This window comes from Equus quagga, chromosome 11, assembly GCF_021613505.1.
Source record: "Equus quagga isolate Etosha38 chromosome 11, UCLA_HA_Equagga_1.0, whole genome shotgun sequence".
Taxonomy (NCBI): Eukaryota; Metazoa; Chordata; class Mammalia; order Perissodactyla; family Equidae; genus Equus; species Equus quagga.
The window spans coordinates 94,378,920-94,397,076 of NC_060277.1; the positions used below are offsets into that span (position 1 = coordinate 94,378,920).

At 39.7% G+C, this 18,157-nt stretch overlaps 1 protein-coding gene across 4 annotated transcripts in view; it reads left to right on the forward strand.

Annotated features, from left to right (window-relative positions):
* WIPF2 (WAS/WASL interacting protein family member 2) overlaps positions 1 to 18,157 on the forward strand; it is a 41,811-nt gene that overhangs the window by 8,161 nt on the left and 15,493 nt on the right. For 3 of the 4 annotated variants that reach the window (XM_046675165.1, XM_046675166.1, XM_046675168.1), the window contains one exon: positions 12,573 to 12,704. In XM_046675165.1, the coding sequence (XP_046531121.1) occupies positions 12,642 to 12,704 (63 nt within the window). In that variant the 5' untranslated portion in view covers positions 12,573 to 12,641. Of the gene's footprint in view, positions 1 to 12,421; positions 12,472 to 12,572; positions 12,705 to 18,157 lie in introns of all 4 variants that reach the window. The other variant, XM_046675167.1, reaches the window with a different exon arrangement.

Here is an 18,157-nt window from a genome sequence, read left to right on the forward strand (position 1 = left end):
CACATTGCTTGTCAAGCCATGCTGTGGCAGGCGTCCCACATAGAAAGTAGAAGAAGGTGGGCACAAATGTTAGCTCAGGGCCAGTCTTCCTCAGCAAAAAAGAGAAGGATTGGTGGCAGATGTTAGCTCAGGGCTAATCTTCCTCAAAAAAAAGGAAAAAAATAGTGAGAATACAGAGTTTAAAGAGTCAAATAGTACTCTGGGGCTTATAATTAAAAAAACCAGCTGGTCCATTTCTCCTTATTTGTCTTCAATCACTTTTAATACTTTCGGTGTTTTTTCTGATGTATATTATCTCCATATTTCTACATGGTATATTTATACTGTTATTTCTTGATTTTTCTGGTCTTAGATATTATCTGTTGAATTTCTACTATGGAAAATGATTTTGCGTTCTTATACTACTGTCTACCCTCAACCCTTCCTGCTATCCTCCTAAAACACATACATCACAATTTTGATTAAATCAACATGTTGTGTGTTTTTAGGTTATATATTAGGGTTCAATCAGAAAAACAAACCATTCTTGATATTTCAAAGAGAATATTAGATACTTACAAAACCATTGGAAGGCAATGGGAGCATAGGTCAGGGAAAGCCACCTTAAAGGGGTTACAAGAAACTGCTACCATTAATAATCTTGGCTGCCTTAAACACCAAAGTAGGCAGTTTGTAGACTGTTGGAAAATGCTGCAAAGCACGTCTGCCATCTGTTGGAGCCCACACACCTGCTCCTTGCTACTGGAGGAGCAATAATGGCATCTACCTTTCTACCATCTTCCAGATCTTGAGTGAATGACTCATATTGGTGGAATTTAAACCACAATCCTATTGACAGGGGATTCTGGGAAATTTAGTTCCAGCCTCCTCTCCCCTCCCCCATGAGTCCAGAAGGGAGTAGAGGTGATTGTTACCAAAAGAAGAAAAAAAAATTTAGCATCTAATATAATGACTGTGTGTACTATGATTATATTTCCTTCCTTATAAATTTTTCCCCTAAATATAATAATTGCTATTCTTTTCTTTTTTTCACTTGATTCATCCCTAAACTCTGATAGAAGTATAAATCTCCTTTTAAGATTTTTTTTTTCCTTTTTCTCCCCAAGCCCCCCGGTACATAGTTGTATGTTCTCAGTTGTGAGTCCTTCCATTTGTGGCATGTGGGACGCCGCCTCAGCATGGCCTGATGAGTGGTGCCATGTCTGCACCCAGGATTCGAACCAGCGAAACCTTGGGCCATGGGGAACTTAACCATTCAGCCATGGGGCTGGCCCCTAAATCTCCTTTTAGTACAAACATGTTAGTGGCACTTCTTCCACAGGCCTTATGGAAAAGAGTCCATTGGAGGGAGTGCATTTTTTGTGGTCTTGCAGGTTTGAATTGTCTGTTTTCTAGCCTTATGCTGCTTACTAATTTGACTAGAAATAAAATGTTATGTTGGAGATCATATTTCTTTGGAAGTTTAAGTCTTGCTCTCTGGTCTTGTAACTTTCAATAGTAATATTGTATAGTTTGATGTTATTCTGACTTGGATTCTTTGTATGGGATCTGTTTTTTCTCTGAAAGATTTTAGAGTCTTATCTTTACCCCTAGTATTCTGAAATACAAAATGTCGTACCTCCGTGTGGATATTTTAAAATTCATCATGTTTGGCATTCAGTGGGCCTTTTCAGTCTGAAGCTTATTTCCACCTATCCTGGGAAATTTTCTTGTGCTATTTCTTTGATAATGTATTCCCTCTTTGATAATTATTTCTCTCCTCTCTCTTTCTGGGAATCCTTATTATTCAGATGATGAAATTCCTATACTGGTCCTCTAATTTGTTTTTCCTTGCGAATTTTTTGTTTTTTGTTTCTCATTCAGTTTTCAGATATCCTTAGCTTTTTCTTTCGACTTTTGTGTTTTTAATATTTGCTATCAATTTTTAGATTTTCAAGAGTTTTTTTTTTTTTTTAAGATTTTATTTTTCCTTTTTCTCCCAAAGACCCCTGGTACATAGTTGTGTATTTTTAGTTGTGGGTCCTTCTAGTTGTGGCATGTAGGATGCCACCTCAGCATGGTTTGACAAGTGGTGCCATGTCCGTGCCCAGGATTTGAAACAGTGAAACCCTGGGCCACCAAAGCAGAGTGTGCGAACTTAACCACTTGGCCACTGAGCCGGCCCCCCAAGAGCTGTTTTTACTCTCAGAATTTTATGTGTAAATTTTCAGTTGGTCAGGAATTCTATTTTGTTGGTTTACTTTTATTCCTGTCTTTTGTGTTAGAGGTTTTCTTCAAGTGTCTGATAGTTCTTGGCTATTTTTTTTTTTTGCCTGGGGAAGATTAGCCCTGAAGTAACATCTGTTGCCAATCTTCCTCTTTTTGCTTGAGGAAGATTGTTGCTGAGCTAATGTCTGTGCCCATCTTCCTCTATTTTATTCAGGATGTTGCCACAGTGTGGCTTGACAAGTGGTGCTAGGTTTGCGCCCGGGATCCAAACCTGCAAACCCTGGGCCGCACAGAGTGTGCAAACCTAACCACTACACCACTGGGTTGGCCCCATCTGTTCATTTTTAAGAATGAGGCACTAAAAAGCTCTGAGTGTGGAGCCCTGGCTCATCAAGTGGTGGGCACCACTTTAGGGTGACTTGGCAGCTGGTCAGCTTCCTCAGCGAGGACTTCTCCAGTCTCCTGCTTAGAGAGTGTAAGTCTGGCAGCAGGTGTTTTTGGAGCCAAGTGGGAGAAAAGAACTGGGGAGCGGGGAGAAGTCTCATTGGTGAGTAAGGTGAGTAAAGGTTAGACTTTCACTTGATACCCTATTTTCAGTATGGCACTCCTGCCCTTAGCTGTGACTGATCTCTTGGTTCAGAGGCCCTCCCCTGTGGTTCGTCTTCTCCAGTCTTCTGCCTGCAGCATGGGGAGGGGAAAGAAGGGATGGAGGAGTCTATTTCTTGTGCAGACTTTCAACCGATTCTCCTGTTTTAGCTCCTCCTACACTCTTTCGTACAAAGGTACCAGGTGCCTCTAATTTCTGAACCTTCTCTGAGATTCTGTGATGGGAATCAGCTTGCTTCTTTCCACTGCATGCGTTTAGCCTTTTCCTTTCTGTGAAGTTATTTATCACTAGTGCATCTGCTTTCCAGCTTCCAAAATTTTCTTGACATCTCTCTTTCTGCTGTTCTCTCCTTTCTCATTTTCTTCACTTTTTTTTTAGGTTTATGTCTTTAAAAAAAGTCCTTTTGCTGTAATTTTAATGGTATTTTATGAGGGGGCACTGATAAATGCATCATATTCATGTTTAACCAACATATTCATCAGCTTTTTCTTGCTGATATCCATTCGGATAATATCTCTGTAGTTGATTACTAATGTTCCTTTAGAACAGTGTTTTCCAGACTTCCCTAATACCGGGAATCACTTAAGGTGCTTGTTGAATGTAGAATCCTAGATCCCTCTCCTGGAAAATTTCTGATTTTAGTAGGTCTGGATTAGGGCCCAGGAGTCTTTTTGTATTTGTTTGTTTGTTTGTATTTTAAACAAATGCCCTGGGATATGTCTTATCTTCAGGCAAATTTGGAAACTCTGTTTTAGAAGAGTCTTCTAAACCATTTATTGCTGTCGTAAGTCTGCAAGGCAGACTCTTTAGGCTTCCTCTAATAGCACTTTTGTATTCAGACTGCGTTTTAGTCTGTGTAGCTTTGGTCTGGATTTTTAAATTAGAATGTGTGTCCTTCATCTGATTAACTCTCTTCTCTAGTTAAATGCTGGCTAATGGTAATAATAACTTTGGCCTTGTGTGACTTTATTTTTTTAGCCAACATTTCTAAATCCACTGGTTCCTGAGAAGTGTGGGTGGGGCAGAAACATTAGTTATGAACATTGAGCTACTCTCTGCATCATTTCACATCCAAATCCAGGAATTTGTTAATTTTTTTTGGTGAAATGGAAAATTGAAACAGATGTACTAATTATCTGCCTTGGCTTTGTGCAGCATCATTTTTGGCGATGTTAAAGTACTGTGATTTGAAGTTTGTTTTTAACTTTGACAATATGAAAGGGCATATTCTTTTCTCCTTTTTGTATTATAGATCCCTAGGCCTAGAAAGGAAAACTTGTATATTCTACTGCCAGTCTGTGAAGCATCTGGAAATGAGACGTTTGCAGCTGCTCCCTGGTTTCTATAAATTGCTTGGAGGTCAGGAGCCAAATGGTACCTATCTTAGTAATGTAGAGGCCAAGTGTAGGACCCTAGTTCTTAGTTCTTGGAAGTCTTGTGGCTGTTATTAACTAAAGTACAGTCGTCTGTCACTTCATGACAAGGACACATTCTGAGAAATGCATCATTAGGCGATTTCTTCGTTGTGAGAACATCATTGTGTATACTTACACAAACTTAAATGGTCTAGCCTACTACACACCTAGGCTATACGGTACTAGTCTTATGGGACCACCGTCGTATAGGCAGTCCATTGTTGACTGAAACGTTGTTATGTGGAGCTTGACTGTACAGCCTGAGGAAACCGTGTTGGCTCTGACATAGAGCTGATTTGCGTTCTAAGATGAGCAGCTCTATAGAAATAGCCCTAATATGTTTTTACATGTTCCGTTGAAACGGTTTGAGCATATTAAGTCACAAAACAATGCTAAATCTGAAGTTATTGTGTCATTGATTATTGATCGCTGACTATGTTATAAGGCACAAATTTGAACTATTACTGATTTACTGCTATCTATTTGCTGTACGTGTTTCCCTACCTTCCCAATATTCAGTTTTCAGGATAACAGGATTTTCTCTTTGCTCTAAGTGTGGTAGAGATGTGGTAGAGGTTGGGGATGTTTGGTGAGGTCATTCCCTAATCTCTGTTTGGCATGATTTTGGGACATTTAATTTACAGTTGCTCTTGCATTTATCTCTCATTATCTTTCTTATGAAGCCATTCTTTGCAGCTGTGGTTATTTAATTGACCACAAGAGAAGACTTCTCATTGATTTGCCATCATTAGATGAGAGGACTTGTCTTCCTGGTTACCCTGTATCTGGGAATAACCCACGGTACCTAATATTTACCACATCAAGTAGTATATGAATAAGTAGACTTCTGGGTTTATGTTTTTAGGGCTTTTCAAAAATAATCTGGGACAAGAGGAAAGAGTCATGTTTGAGGGAAAAGCTGTTGTATTGGGAGAAATTATATTTGAAAGGATTTCATCATATAGTTATATATTTTTCTTCTGCCTCCTTCCTTTTCTCTTCCAGGGTTGTGTGCTGCCTATTACAGTGGACAATCATTGATGTAAAGAGTAAAACATCCAGGTTTAGTTGTAGAAGTCCTAGGATTTTCAGTTTAAATATTTATCGTGTGTATGTAATTTTTTTATTACTTGTTGGATCAATCAGATTTGCTGCATAGTTGAATTTCCATGATGGAAAATGCCTGTAGTTGGAAAGATCATTTTTTCCCGTTCATGGAGTAACATTGGAATTTTAATTCATTCCATCTTGACACATGATAGAAATCTGTTTCACCAGAGGTTTGACTGAATTTAATTTCGGGGGCCGGGTAGCACCTTCTCCATTGAGAGAAGAGGGCTGTGGAATATTTTTAAACTGTATACAGCCTTTAGGGGCGATGGTAAAATATGTTTAACATGAAAGTTATTCTCATCTGTTTCCTTGTATTTTAGAGAAACCAAAAATGCTTTAGTAGAAACCCTCTGCTGTATTTTGTCCTACAACACATGGAGGTGTGTTCATAATTATGTGTTGACATCAGTTTCCACGTAATTATAGGAACCTGTTTGGTTCCTGCTGTTTGGTAGTCTCCTGGGGTGGCATGTGGATACTCTTAGCGCCTGGCTCTTCTCCCATGTTGGGATTCTTTGGCCTAGGAACTGGATGCCATTATGCCACTGGGATAATGAGCTCCTACCTCCCCATACTGTACTTCTTTTCAGGAGCAAAGTTGATGGGCAGGTGGACAGGCAGGCAGATTATCCAGGTGACTTTTAACCCTGGAAGGCTTCCAGTTAGTACCTAGGTCCCTAGCTGTGCTTAAGCCAAGAGATCAAGTAAAGTCTGTGGGATTAATGAGGTAACTGATTGAAGTTGTTTACTTTGGGTGTGAAGCTGTTCGTTGGTTTAGACTTCTTTGGTATTACAGGCATATTGGATAGAGAAGGATACTGCTTTTGGATTTGGAGGCTGGCCTGTAAGGCCTCAGATTTCATCTCCTACCACTCTCCCTCTCACTGTGTTCCAGCTACCCTGACTTTCTTACTAGTTCTCTCACACATCAAACTCTTTCCCATCTCGGGGTTTTCAGTTGCTGTTTGTTCATTCTTTCTGGAATGTTCTTATCCCAGATATTCATAGGGCTTGCTCTGCTCATGGAGAGGCTTCTTTGGAGAGCCACCTCCCCCCGCAAGCCCCCCTCACTGCAACCCTATCTAAAAGAATACTCCACCATACTCCTGCACTCTCCCTTTATGATTCTCTTTCTTAAATTCTTTTTATCAGTAACTGAGATACTGAGATTATATGTTTCCTTGTTTATCTCTTCTACTAGAATGTAAGCTACAAGACAAGAAACTTGTCTTGTGCAGCCTCTAGAACAGGGTTTATCAACCTCAGCATTATTGACATTTTGAACCAGATAATTTCTTTGTCATAGGGAGCTGTCCTATGCATTATAGAATGTTTAGCAGGAGCCTTGTTTTGTATTCACTTGATGCCAGTAGCAGCCCCAGTCATTACAATCAAAAATGTCTGTAGGGGGCCGGCCTGGTGGCATAGCAGTTAAGTGCGCACGTTCTGCTTCTCAGCAGCCCAGGGTTCACTGGTTCGGATCCTGGGTGCAGACATGGCACCGCTTGGCAAAAGCCATGCTGTGGTAGACGTCCCACATATAAAGTAGAGGAAGATGGTCATGAATGGTAGCTCAGGGCCAGTCTTCCTCAGCAAAAAGAGGAGGATTAGCAGTAGTTAGCTGAGGGCTAATCTTCCTCAAAAAAAAAGAAAAGTCTGTAGGCATTGCTGAATGTCTCCTGGGGAACAAAATCACCCCAGCTCAGAATTATTGTTATGGAACAATGCTTTGGCACCTAGTGGGTGCTTAGTAAATATTTTTGAATGGATTAAGTGGTGGGTGCTCAATAAATATTTATTGCATGGTAGATGAATTCATGAATGAATGAATTCAGCAAGTTTTTTTTAAAGATTGGCCCTAAGCTAACGTCTGTAGCCTATCTTGTTTTTTTTCTTTTTCTTCTCCCCAAAGCCCCCTAGTTCACAGTTGTATATGCTAGTTGTAGGTCCTTCTAGTTCTACTATGTGAGACGCTACCTCAGCATGGCTTGATGAGTTGTGCTAGGTCCGTGCTAAGCATCTGAACTGGTGAAACCCTGGGCTTCTGAAGCAGAGCATGTGAACTTAACCACTCGGCCACAGGGCCAGCCCCTCAGCAAGTTAAAAATTCTTGGAACACTGAACTTTGCACGTAGCCCTGTGTTTCTTCCTTTCCTCTTTTCGTAGTTATCCATTCTTCTGTCTTTTCTGTTTCTGGCACATTGATCCTTCTTTTGTTGCTTTTTTACTCCACTCAGACTTGCTTGCTCTTTCAGACAGTGCTGAGCTTAAATTTACTTTTGTTCAGTTCAGCAAGTGACTATTGAGCAACTACTCTGTGCTGTAAAATAATAGGAAAAAGCTGTAGAAAGATACGGTCCAGTCTGTGCTTAAGAGCTCATTGGGTTAAATGGACATAGATAAATGAAATGTTCCTTTCAAGTTTAATTCTTAGTTCCGGGTACTGTCTAAACTATACTAATGGGCCGTCATGGGGTATTTGAGTCAGTAGTCGTTAAGTGCTCATCAGAATGGGGTGAAATTGCTGTTGAATTTGGAGTCTAGTTTTAACAAAAACCTACCCACTCACTTTTTATTTTCATTTGTTGCAGTTACCCTTGGTTTCTTGCTGTTCATTCTATTTGTCTAAAACCTGGTTGAGAAATGTACAAAATGGACTTGCTCATTTTGAGCTTGTCTGATGTGAAGGTTTGTAGGGTTGGTGGTTTTATTTATTTATGATTGTGAACAGCTGACTCATCAATGAGTTTTTAATGTCCGTGCTTGGAAAGTCTTGCCACCCCACCTACCTGGATTATTGAAGCCACATTAGGCAAGGCTGGAGTTCCTTCTGGCTGGGATTAAAATATACCAAACAAAAACTCCATTCTCTATTATGTGACTTTCTTTGTCCTGGAGCAACTGGCTTTCTCTTTCTGCCAAACATTTTATGTTCCATCTCTGATACTGTTAGAAAGCTTTCTTTTGATTTGAACTGTGGGATCAGAAGAATTCCGTTGGGAGAATATCTGGAACCATTTCCTCTTGAAGACACAGCTGTCTAGATTATCTAGAAGGCAGGGTGGGCAGAGCTATTGGTCTTTCAGAGAAGATCTTGAAATGTCTCTTTTACCTCTCTCTCTGTTTCTTTATGTTGGGAAGAGGTTTAATAGGATATTAAAGAACTGAACATGTATTTAAGAAAGTTGTAATTTTTTTGTTGACACCCCAAATTCCTGTTCATATGACTGGTTCTTGTAAGGCGGAACTAAGGCCCTTGAGACTTTGCTGAGGGAGGCAGCCTACTTTTTTAAGTTCAGTTTTTTTCCCCTGTGGGATTTTGTTGGATACTTCGATACAAAACCTGTAATTTACTCTGTAATCAAAGCTGAGATCAAAAGAAAGTGTAGTTACCTGAGGTCTCTTAGCATGAAAGTAGATGGCATTAAAATTTAGAATTAAAGAAAAATTTTGTTTAATAACTTGCAATTGAAACCTGAGTTTTTAACAGCAGAATGCTATTTGAAAAGAGGCCCCAAATTGTAGTAGTAACTATGATGTCTCTTAGATCATTTTTAAATATATGAAAAAAAGCAGCAACTAAATTCGATTTTTCATTTATTAAATGTAAAAAGCAATAGTCGATGTCTCTGCATTCAGAAAGTCTCTTGCTCTTAAAATTTAGGAATATTTGGAAAATTAACTTTAAAAAAATTTAGGAATATTTGGAATGAAATGTTAGGAAATTGAATAGAAAAATAGGTTTTGCCTTTTGAAGAACAGAAGAAAGCACTTGTTAAAAGTACATTGCTTGAGTTTTGTGAAGACTTATTTCTGAATTTTGTGATAAATTTGACGTCAAGAAGATTTGAAATAATGCTCCCTGATCTTTATTTCAAAGAAACTAACTTCTGAGGATGTGAAAAGCTTATTATATCATGGTTTTTAAGATGGAAGGGCTTGGGGCCAGCCTGGTGGCACATCGGTTAAGTTTACATGTTCCACTTTACTGGTTCGGATCCTGAGTGCAGACCTATGCACCACTTGTCAAGCCATGCTGTGGCATGCGTCCCACATAGAAAGTCAAGGAAGTTGGGCATGGATGTTAGCTCAGGGCCAGTCTTCCTCAGCCAAAAAGAGGAGGATTAGTGGCAGATGTTAGAGGCAACCCAAAATATTTCTGAAAATCAAGGACTCTGAAGAGCACAGATGGTGAGATTTGTAGTTCTGATGTAATAGATCAGAAAGGAAAAACAATTCTGTAGAGAACTCCCCCCCGCTTTTTTTTTTTTGCTTAAGAAGATTAGCCCTGAGCTAACTTCTGTGCCAGTCTTCCTCTATTTTATATATGGGTTGCTGCCATAGCATGGCTCATGAGGGGTGTAGGGTGCCCGTGATCCAAACCCACGAACCCAGGCCACTGAAGCAGAGGGTGCCGAACTCAACCACTAGGCCACGAGGCTGGTCCTCTTTTTTTCTTTTTAAGTTTAATCTCAGGTTTAACCTCAGGAATGTAAGAATCTTACAATTTTAATAGACAGTGTTTCCAGAAGGCCTGAATTTGTCTTTGGATTAAAAATTGGTCACTAAAATTTGTCTTTCTGTCATAAAACTTTATAAACTATTTTTGGTTCATTTGTCTTTAACTAAAAGCAGTTCTCGAAACAGCACTCTGCGTTGGATTACTGATTCTAAGTATCAATACTAAATTGGTTTGAATAAAGGGAAAGGAAAGTTGTATGAATTTAAATTTACATAAGTTGGGCTGCTCTTGGAACAGAAAGAGAGCTGTTTGTATTCCCTCACTAAGGTAGAAATTTGGAATGGGGTGAATTTCCATTTGGGGAAAAATAGTAGAAAATTGCTAAACCAAACCAGTTTCTAGTAGAGATGTTGTTCGTAGTGGTTAGCGAAATAGAAAGGGATCAGGAGACCTAGGGTTGAGTCCTAACTGCAGTTTACTCCTGAGCGCTCTTGGGCGGTTGCCCTTAGATCAGTCAGTCTTTTTTTTTTTCTTTCTACTTTTTCTCCCACAATCCCCAGGTACATAGTTGTATATTTTAGTTGTGGGTCCTTCTAGTTGTGGCATGTGGGACGCCGCCTCAGCATGGCCTGATGAGCAGTGCCATGTCCGTGCCCAGGATCCAAACCGGTGAAACCCTGGGCAGCCGAAGCGTAGTGCGTGAACTTAACCACTCGGCCATGGGGCTGGCCCCTCAGTCAGTCTTTCTAATGAGCATGCGTGCATTGCCATTCCTGGAGCTTTGTTGTCCTCACCTGTAAAATGAGAAATGATAATACTCTTCTGTTGTGTACCATTGTATGCTAAATGTCACTGATAGGAGCGTGTCATACATGCAGTCCTTATAGAAGCAGAAGAAAGATTGAAGGCCATTGCCGGTTGTCAACACTAAAGTCTATCACCTGATGAAGGTGATTTTTTTTTGGATGGATCTATTTTGAAATTGGCATTTGAATTGAGCCTATTTTAAGAAGGCATCTTTGGGGTCGGCCCAGTGGTGCAGCAGTTAAGTGTGCATGTTCTGCTTCTGGTGGCCTGGGGTTCGCCGGTTCGGATCCCGGGTACGGACATGGCACCACTTGGCAAGCGGTGCCTCGTCCGCACCCGGGATCCGAACCAGTAAACCCCGGGCCACCAAAGCGGAATGTGCACATTTAACCGCTGTGCCACCAGGCCGGCCCCCACAAATGACTTTTAAAACTCAACAATAAGAAAACAAGCAGCCCATTTAAAAACTGGACAAAAGACCTGAACAGACACCTCACCAAGAAGATATATAGATGGCAAGCAAGTAAGCTTATGAAAAGATGTTCAACTTCATATGTCATCAGGGAATTGCATATTAAAACAGTGAGATACCAGGGCCCGGCCTAGTGGCTCAGCAGTTAAGTTCGAATGTTCCACTTTGGTGGCCCGGGGTTCGCCGGTTTGGATCCTGGGTGCAGACCTATGCACTGCTTGTCAAGCCATGCTGTGGCAGGTGTCCCACATAGAAAGTAGAGGAAGATGGGCACAGATGTTAGCTCAGGACCAGTCTTCCTCAACAAAAAGAGGAGGATTGGCAGGTTAGCTCAGGGCTAATCTTCCTCAAAAAAAACAAAGACAAAAAAACCCAATGCGATACCACTACACACCTGTATGGCCAGAATCTAAAACACTGACAACACCAAATGCTGATAAGGATGTGAAGCAGTAGGAACTCTTGTTCATTGCCAGTGGGAGTGCAAAATGGTGTAGCCACTTGGAAGGTGGTTTGGCAGTTTATTACAGAATATAGGCTTACCATATGATCCAGCAGTCATGCTCCTTGGTATTTACTCAAGTGAGCTGAAAACTTATGTCCACACAAAAACTTTCACGAGGATATTTATAGCAGGTTTATCCATAATTGCTAAAACTTAGAAGCAACCAAGGTGCCCTTCAGTAGGTGAATGGATAAACAGTGGTGCATTCAGACAATGGAATATTATTCAGGGCTGAAAAGAAGTGAGCTATCAAGCTGTGAAAAGACATGGAGGAAACTTAAATGCATATTATAAGTGAAAGAAACCAACCTGAAAAGGCTACATGTTACATGATTCCAACTATGTGACATTCTGGAAAAGGCAAAACTATGAAGACAGTAAAAAGATCAGTGGTTGCCAGGGGTAGGGGGGAAGAAGGGATGAATAGGCGGAGCACAGAGGATTTTTAGGGCAGCAAAACTATTCTGTGTGATAACCGCAGCGGTGGGTAGTTGTCATTGTACATTTGTCCAAACCTAAAGAATGTACAACACCAAGAGTGAACCCTAATGTAAACTGTGGACTTCGGGTGATAATGAGGTGTCAATGTGGATTCATCGCTTGTAGCAAATGTACTACTGCAGGATATAGATAGTCGAGGAGGCTGTGTCTGTGTGTGGGGTATATGGGTACCCTCTGTATGTTCTGTTCAATTTTGCTGTGAACCTAAAACTACTCTAAAAAATAAACATTTATTAATCTAAAAAATTTTGTCAAAATAAAACAATAATATGTGACAGAGACCATATGTGGCCTACAAAGCCTAAAATGTTTATTATCTGGCCTTTTACAGAAAAAGTTTACCAAACCCTGGACTGTATCCCAGTGGAACTAGGAGATGAGGTGCTTAGTTTCTCTCTACTGTCATGCCTGGTCCTCTAGTTCTCCTAGGTACTCAGTGTCTCTAATGGGAAAGTTCTCATGAATTTCTGTTTCATTTGCAGGTATATGAGTGACCTAAAGCTGCAGATTAAAAGGGAGAGAGAGCAGTGCCAACTGCAAGCAGGGCAAGGATGCCAATTCCTCCTCCCCCTCCACCCCCGCCTGGTCCTCCTCCACCTCCCACTTTTAACCAGGTAGGTAATCCTTCCACCTGGCTGTCTCAAAACCTCAATGAATACTTGGGGCTTCCTAGTATAAGACAGCATACTCAAAGACATATGGTGTAGGACGATGGAGAATTAACAAGTCAAGTCTGTCCTCATCAACTAGGTTGTGATTCCTGAGAGGTCATCTTAGAACCATAGTGGCTTATCTAGTTTTCTCGTCCTGGTTCAGTCTAAAGGGAGATTTGTACAGGTGATATCAGAGTGGGAACTAGTGCTTCTCCCCTAAACTATTTTATAAAGGTCAGTGTGTCATTTCTCTGGCATCCTTGAGAAAAGGTATGGCAATTCCTGGTGTTTGTTTCTTGCTGCCGTTTCATCTCCTTTTCTTCTACTCCAGATCAGTTAGTTTTACAGCCAAGTCCATCAAGTCTAATACACCATCAAGAAAGAAAGGAGTTTATGGAACATATTAGTAAAAAGACTTAAAGGTTCGATAATGGGCGGAAAAAAAGCAGTGTGGCTTCTGAACCAAGGAGGTAGCCACTTTTCCAGTTGTCCCCCCGTATCCACAGGGGATTGGTTCCAGGACCCCCGTGGATACCAAAATCCAAGGATGCTCAAGTCCCGTATATAAAATGGCATAGTATTTGCATATAACCTGTGCACATCCTCCCATATACTTTAAATCATCTCTAGATTACTTATAATACCTAATACAATGGAAATGCTATGTAAATTGTTGTTCTACTCTATTGTTTAGGGAATAATGACAAGGAAAAAAGTCTGTACATGTTCAGTGCAGACACAACCCTCATAGGCCTTTCAGTCAGCGGTTGGTTGAATCTGTTGATGCGGAAATGGCAGATACAGAGGGCCAACTGTACTATATCTGGATTGTGATATCTAGTGTCACATGAAAAAGAAGCAACCTGGATGCTTTTTCTCATTTTTGTAAAATTTAGAAGCAAGAGTAACTTTAGAGAATGAATATCCTGGAAGTGTGTGTTTGTGTGTGTGTGAGGTGTTTAACAGATGAGAAATGGTTCCCTAAAGAAGAAAAGTGACTTCTATAGCTAATTTATTTCAGAACTAGGACTAGAGTTCAGGTCTACCAACTTGTTTTTTCCCCTTAACTTCTGGTTTTCAGACATTTTGTTTGAGGATATGTATGAACCCCCTTTTTGGATGAAATTTTATGTGGAAGTGCAATAAGTGAAGTAGATAAAAGCATAGCTGCTCCACTTATAGTGGCATTCAAGGACCCAAAGACTGTGCTTCGATCTCTATAACTTCTTGGATTACTGCCCTACATTGTGATTTACTCAACAGCCTTTTACTGGGGGCTTACTATGTGTCAGGGACTTGGCTAGGCATACAGTTAGAAAGTCCAGGTAATTTTACTCTGTGCTTACATATTGCTTCACTCTTTTACAGTGATAACTTATTTATATAATTAAAGAGAGGAAAAATATGCAGATAAGCAAAAAGAAGCAAATAAAAATCATCTGTAATACCATCACCAGAAATGAGACAGTTTCTGTTTTCAAGGCTCCCAGTGCAGTGGGTCAGACAGACAAGTCAACAGGCAAATTCTCTGCTATGCAGAGATAAAGAGGGCCACAAAGAAGGGCACCTCACCTAGTGGTTGGAGGGAGAGGAGGCAGTCAGAGAAGGCTTCCAGTAGGGAGGTGATACTTGAGCTGAGTCTTAAAAGGTGGGTAGAGTTTAGCCAGAAAGAGAAGAGGGAGGGAGGTCATTCGAAGTTGAGGAAGTAGCCTGTGGAAGGGTGCTGATTTGTGAGAAAGCACCTAGAGGTTTAGATTATTGCTTGAAGAGCTATGGTGAGAGACGAAGCTGGAGAGGAATGGGCTGGAGTTTGGATTTTTCTTCTTCTGATGATAGGGAGGTGTGTATTTCAGCAGCAGGAGTAACCTGGTTGAGTTTGTATTGGAAAGATCTTTCTTAACAGTGTGGAGAGTAGGTTGTGGGTTGAGACTGGAGACAGGGAGGCCGAAACTAGAGACAGAAGCCTATTGCAATTGAAAATTAAGGGTCTGGACTAAAGCAGTGAGGATGGAGAGTGGAGACGAGAAACACTTATCTTAGAGTTTGATGGCACTATCTAGAAGAGTGAGGAGAGGAAGGAGATTTGAATGACTCTAGTTTGGGGGATTGGTTGAATGACGGTGCTATTTACAAAGAGAATACGAGCTCAACTTTCGACACGTTTGGTAATATTTTAATAATATTTTTCTCTTTACAAAAGTAATATGTTCAAGAAATTTATGAACTATGGATGAGCAAAAGGGAGCAATTACCCATAATCCAACCATTCATAACAGTTTTATATGTATCCTTCCTCTCCTCCCTCCCTTTTATCTATCTACTTTTTTAAAAAAGAGGTTATGCTATATATACATACTGATTTCTAATCTCTTCTTACTCAATACATCGTGAATGACTTCTCATATCATTAAATGGTTAGTGATACCATTAGAACATTTTTTACTGTACTGAAAATGTGGAAAAAATTAGAGAATACCAATAAAAATAGAAAATGTTAAACTATCTATAACCTTTGTTAACATTTTAGATGTTATATATATTTATTGTAGGAAAACTGGAAAATACAAATAAATGTAAAGAATTACTACCTGAAATTAACTTTTGCTATTATCAGTGTATATCCTTCCAGAAATTTTCTATATGTGTGTACCTTTTTTCTTCCAAATAATAACCTAGGTATTGTTTTTTGAGCCCCTATTATACACCAGGCACTGTGCTAATTAAGCTCTTGAAAAGTGTTATATTTCACTTTATTCTCAAAACTACCCTAGATAGTTTTGATAGGTTCTCTTGATGGTCCTGTTCTATAGAATAGAAAGTGAATTATGTTGCATATATTGTTTTATGCTTACTTGATTGTGTTAAACATTTACTGCTACGTAAAGATATTTACTTGTACATCTTTAAGAACTTAACTGGCATCCCATTGTATGGTTATACCATCATTGTTCCTTTTGGTTGAACTTTTAGATTATTTTCAGTTTTATGCTATTATAAACTTTTTGCTATTATTAACATCTTTGTGCACTGCTCCAATTGTTTTCTTTTTTTTTTTTTTAAAGATTTTCTTTTTTTCCTTTTTCTCCCCAAAGCCCCCCGGTACATAGTTGTATATTCTTCGTTGTGGGTCCTCCTAGTTGTGGCATGTGGGACGCTGCCTCACCGTGGCTTGATGAGCAGTGCCATGTCCGCGCCCAGGATTCAAACCAAGGAAACACTGGGCCGCCTGCAGTTTTCTTAAAGTTAATTCCTAGAAGTAGAATTCTTGTGCTAGACTTTTATAAGGGTGTTTGATACATAAATTACCTTCTGGAAAGATCACCCAACTTGTCTTACCCCAGGTAGTACAAGAGTACTTGTTTCCCTGGATCCTTATTGACTACCGTAGGACAGTTATTTATTCTACACGTTTTTTTAATATCCTCACTGTGCTAGGCACTGTACAACAGTGATCGGTGGACCCTGCCTTCATGAAGCTAGCAGTCTCTTTAGTTACAATTTTAACTTTTACCAGTTTCATTGGTAAATAATGATACTGTGTTTTAGCCTGCATTTTTTATTGTAATTGAAAAATTTTTTCATATTTGCTGGCTCTTTGATTTCTTTTATGCAGTATTGTTCATATTCTTTGCTTGTTATCCTATTGATTCATAAGTCATATTTATATGTTAATGCTCTACAGATTTAGGACACTGCCTTTGTGTCTGTCGTATGTTACATTCGTCACATGTGATTTTTCCTTCCTGTATGTCATCTGCTTATTTACTTATATTCCTAAGTAAATAGTTTGTAATAGGCAAGTCTGTCAATCTTTTCCTGTATTTTAGTTGTCATGCTTTCCTTTCAGTTGTGTCCTTCCCCTTACCTAGTTTTTTAATATACATTAATCCCCCCCTCATGTGCAGGGGATATGTTGCAAGACCCCCAGTGGATACTTGAAATCACGATAGTACTGAACTCTATATACTGTTTTTTCCTATACATACATACCTATGGTAAAGTTTAATTTATGAATTAGGCACAGTAAGAGATTAACAACAATAACTTCTCTTTGGCATATCTGAATTGCCGACATCACTACTCTTGCACTTTGGGGCCATCATTAAGTAAAATAAGGGTTGTTTGAACACCAGCACTACAATACCTCAACAGTCGATCTGATAACCCAAGATGGGTGGGTAGCATATACAGCATGGATACACTGGACAAAGGGATGATTCATGTACTAGGCAGGATAGAGTGGGATAGCGTGAAATTTCATCACACTACTCAGAACAGCATGCAGTTTAAAACTTATGAATTGTTTATTTCTGGAATTTTCCATTTAATATTTTTAGACTGCAGTTGACCATGGTAACTTAAACTGTGAAAAAATGAAACTGTGGATAAGGGGGACTACTGGAGTATTTTTAATTTACATTTTATAATTCAGCTAGAATTTCAGAGTAAGCTATGAGGTAGGGATTTAACTTTGTTTTTTTCCAAAAATTAATAAGTTGTTATTAACAGCTTGTTTTTAGTAATCTATGCTTTCTGCACTGATGAAATATACTTTTATTATTTCTTATATAGACCTAGGCTTGCTTATGGACTTCCTGCTGTGTTCCATTTATCTAGCTGTCTGTCCCTGTGCTCCTGTTGTAGTTGGTCCTAGCCTTTAGTGGTGCAAGTACCATTTTCATAGTTTTTTCCAAATACTTAGTCTTCCAGATGGATTTTAGAAGAATTTTTTTTTTTTTTTTGCAAGATTAGCCCTGAGCTAACCTGCCAATCCTCCTATTTTTGCTGAGGAAGACTAGCCCTGAGCTAACATCCATGCCCACCTTCCTCTACTTTATATGTGGGGCGCCTCCCACAGCATGCTGGCCAAGCAGTGCCATGTCCGCACCTGGGATCCGAACCAGCGAACCCCGGGCCACCAAAGCAGAATGTGGGACCTTAACTGCTGCACCACCGGGCCGGCCCCTAGAGGAATTTTTTAATGGTTTCCAAAAGATTCCATTGGGTGTTTTAATTTAAAAAGTTCTACATTTAAAAACTTTGTAAGGGACATGGTATTGATGTGTTGTATTTAGGTATGTATAGGATATTCATTTGGAGATGTCCTATAGGCATTGGCATATATTGGTATAAAGCTCAGATCAAGGAGTGGGGAAAAGATATAAAGATTTGAGATTTTGGGGGTTATAGGTGGTATTCAAACCCTGAGACTGGATAAGCTTGCTTAGGGATATTTAGATGGAGGCTGAGGATAGAATTCTGTGAAATGACGTTTAAGAGGTAGGTAGAGGATGAAGAACTTGAAAAGAAACAGAATGTTGTTGAAAGAGACAGTAGGGAAAGTGGAAAAGACATGGGCTTTGATGTTGTCAGACCAGCCTTCAGATCTCAGCTCTGCGTTTACTAATCATGTG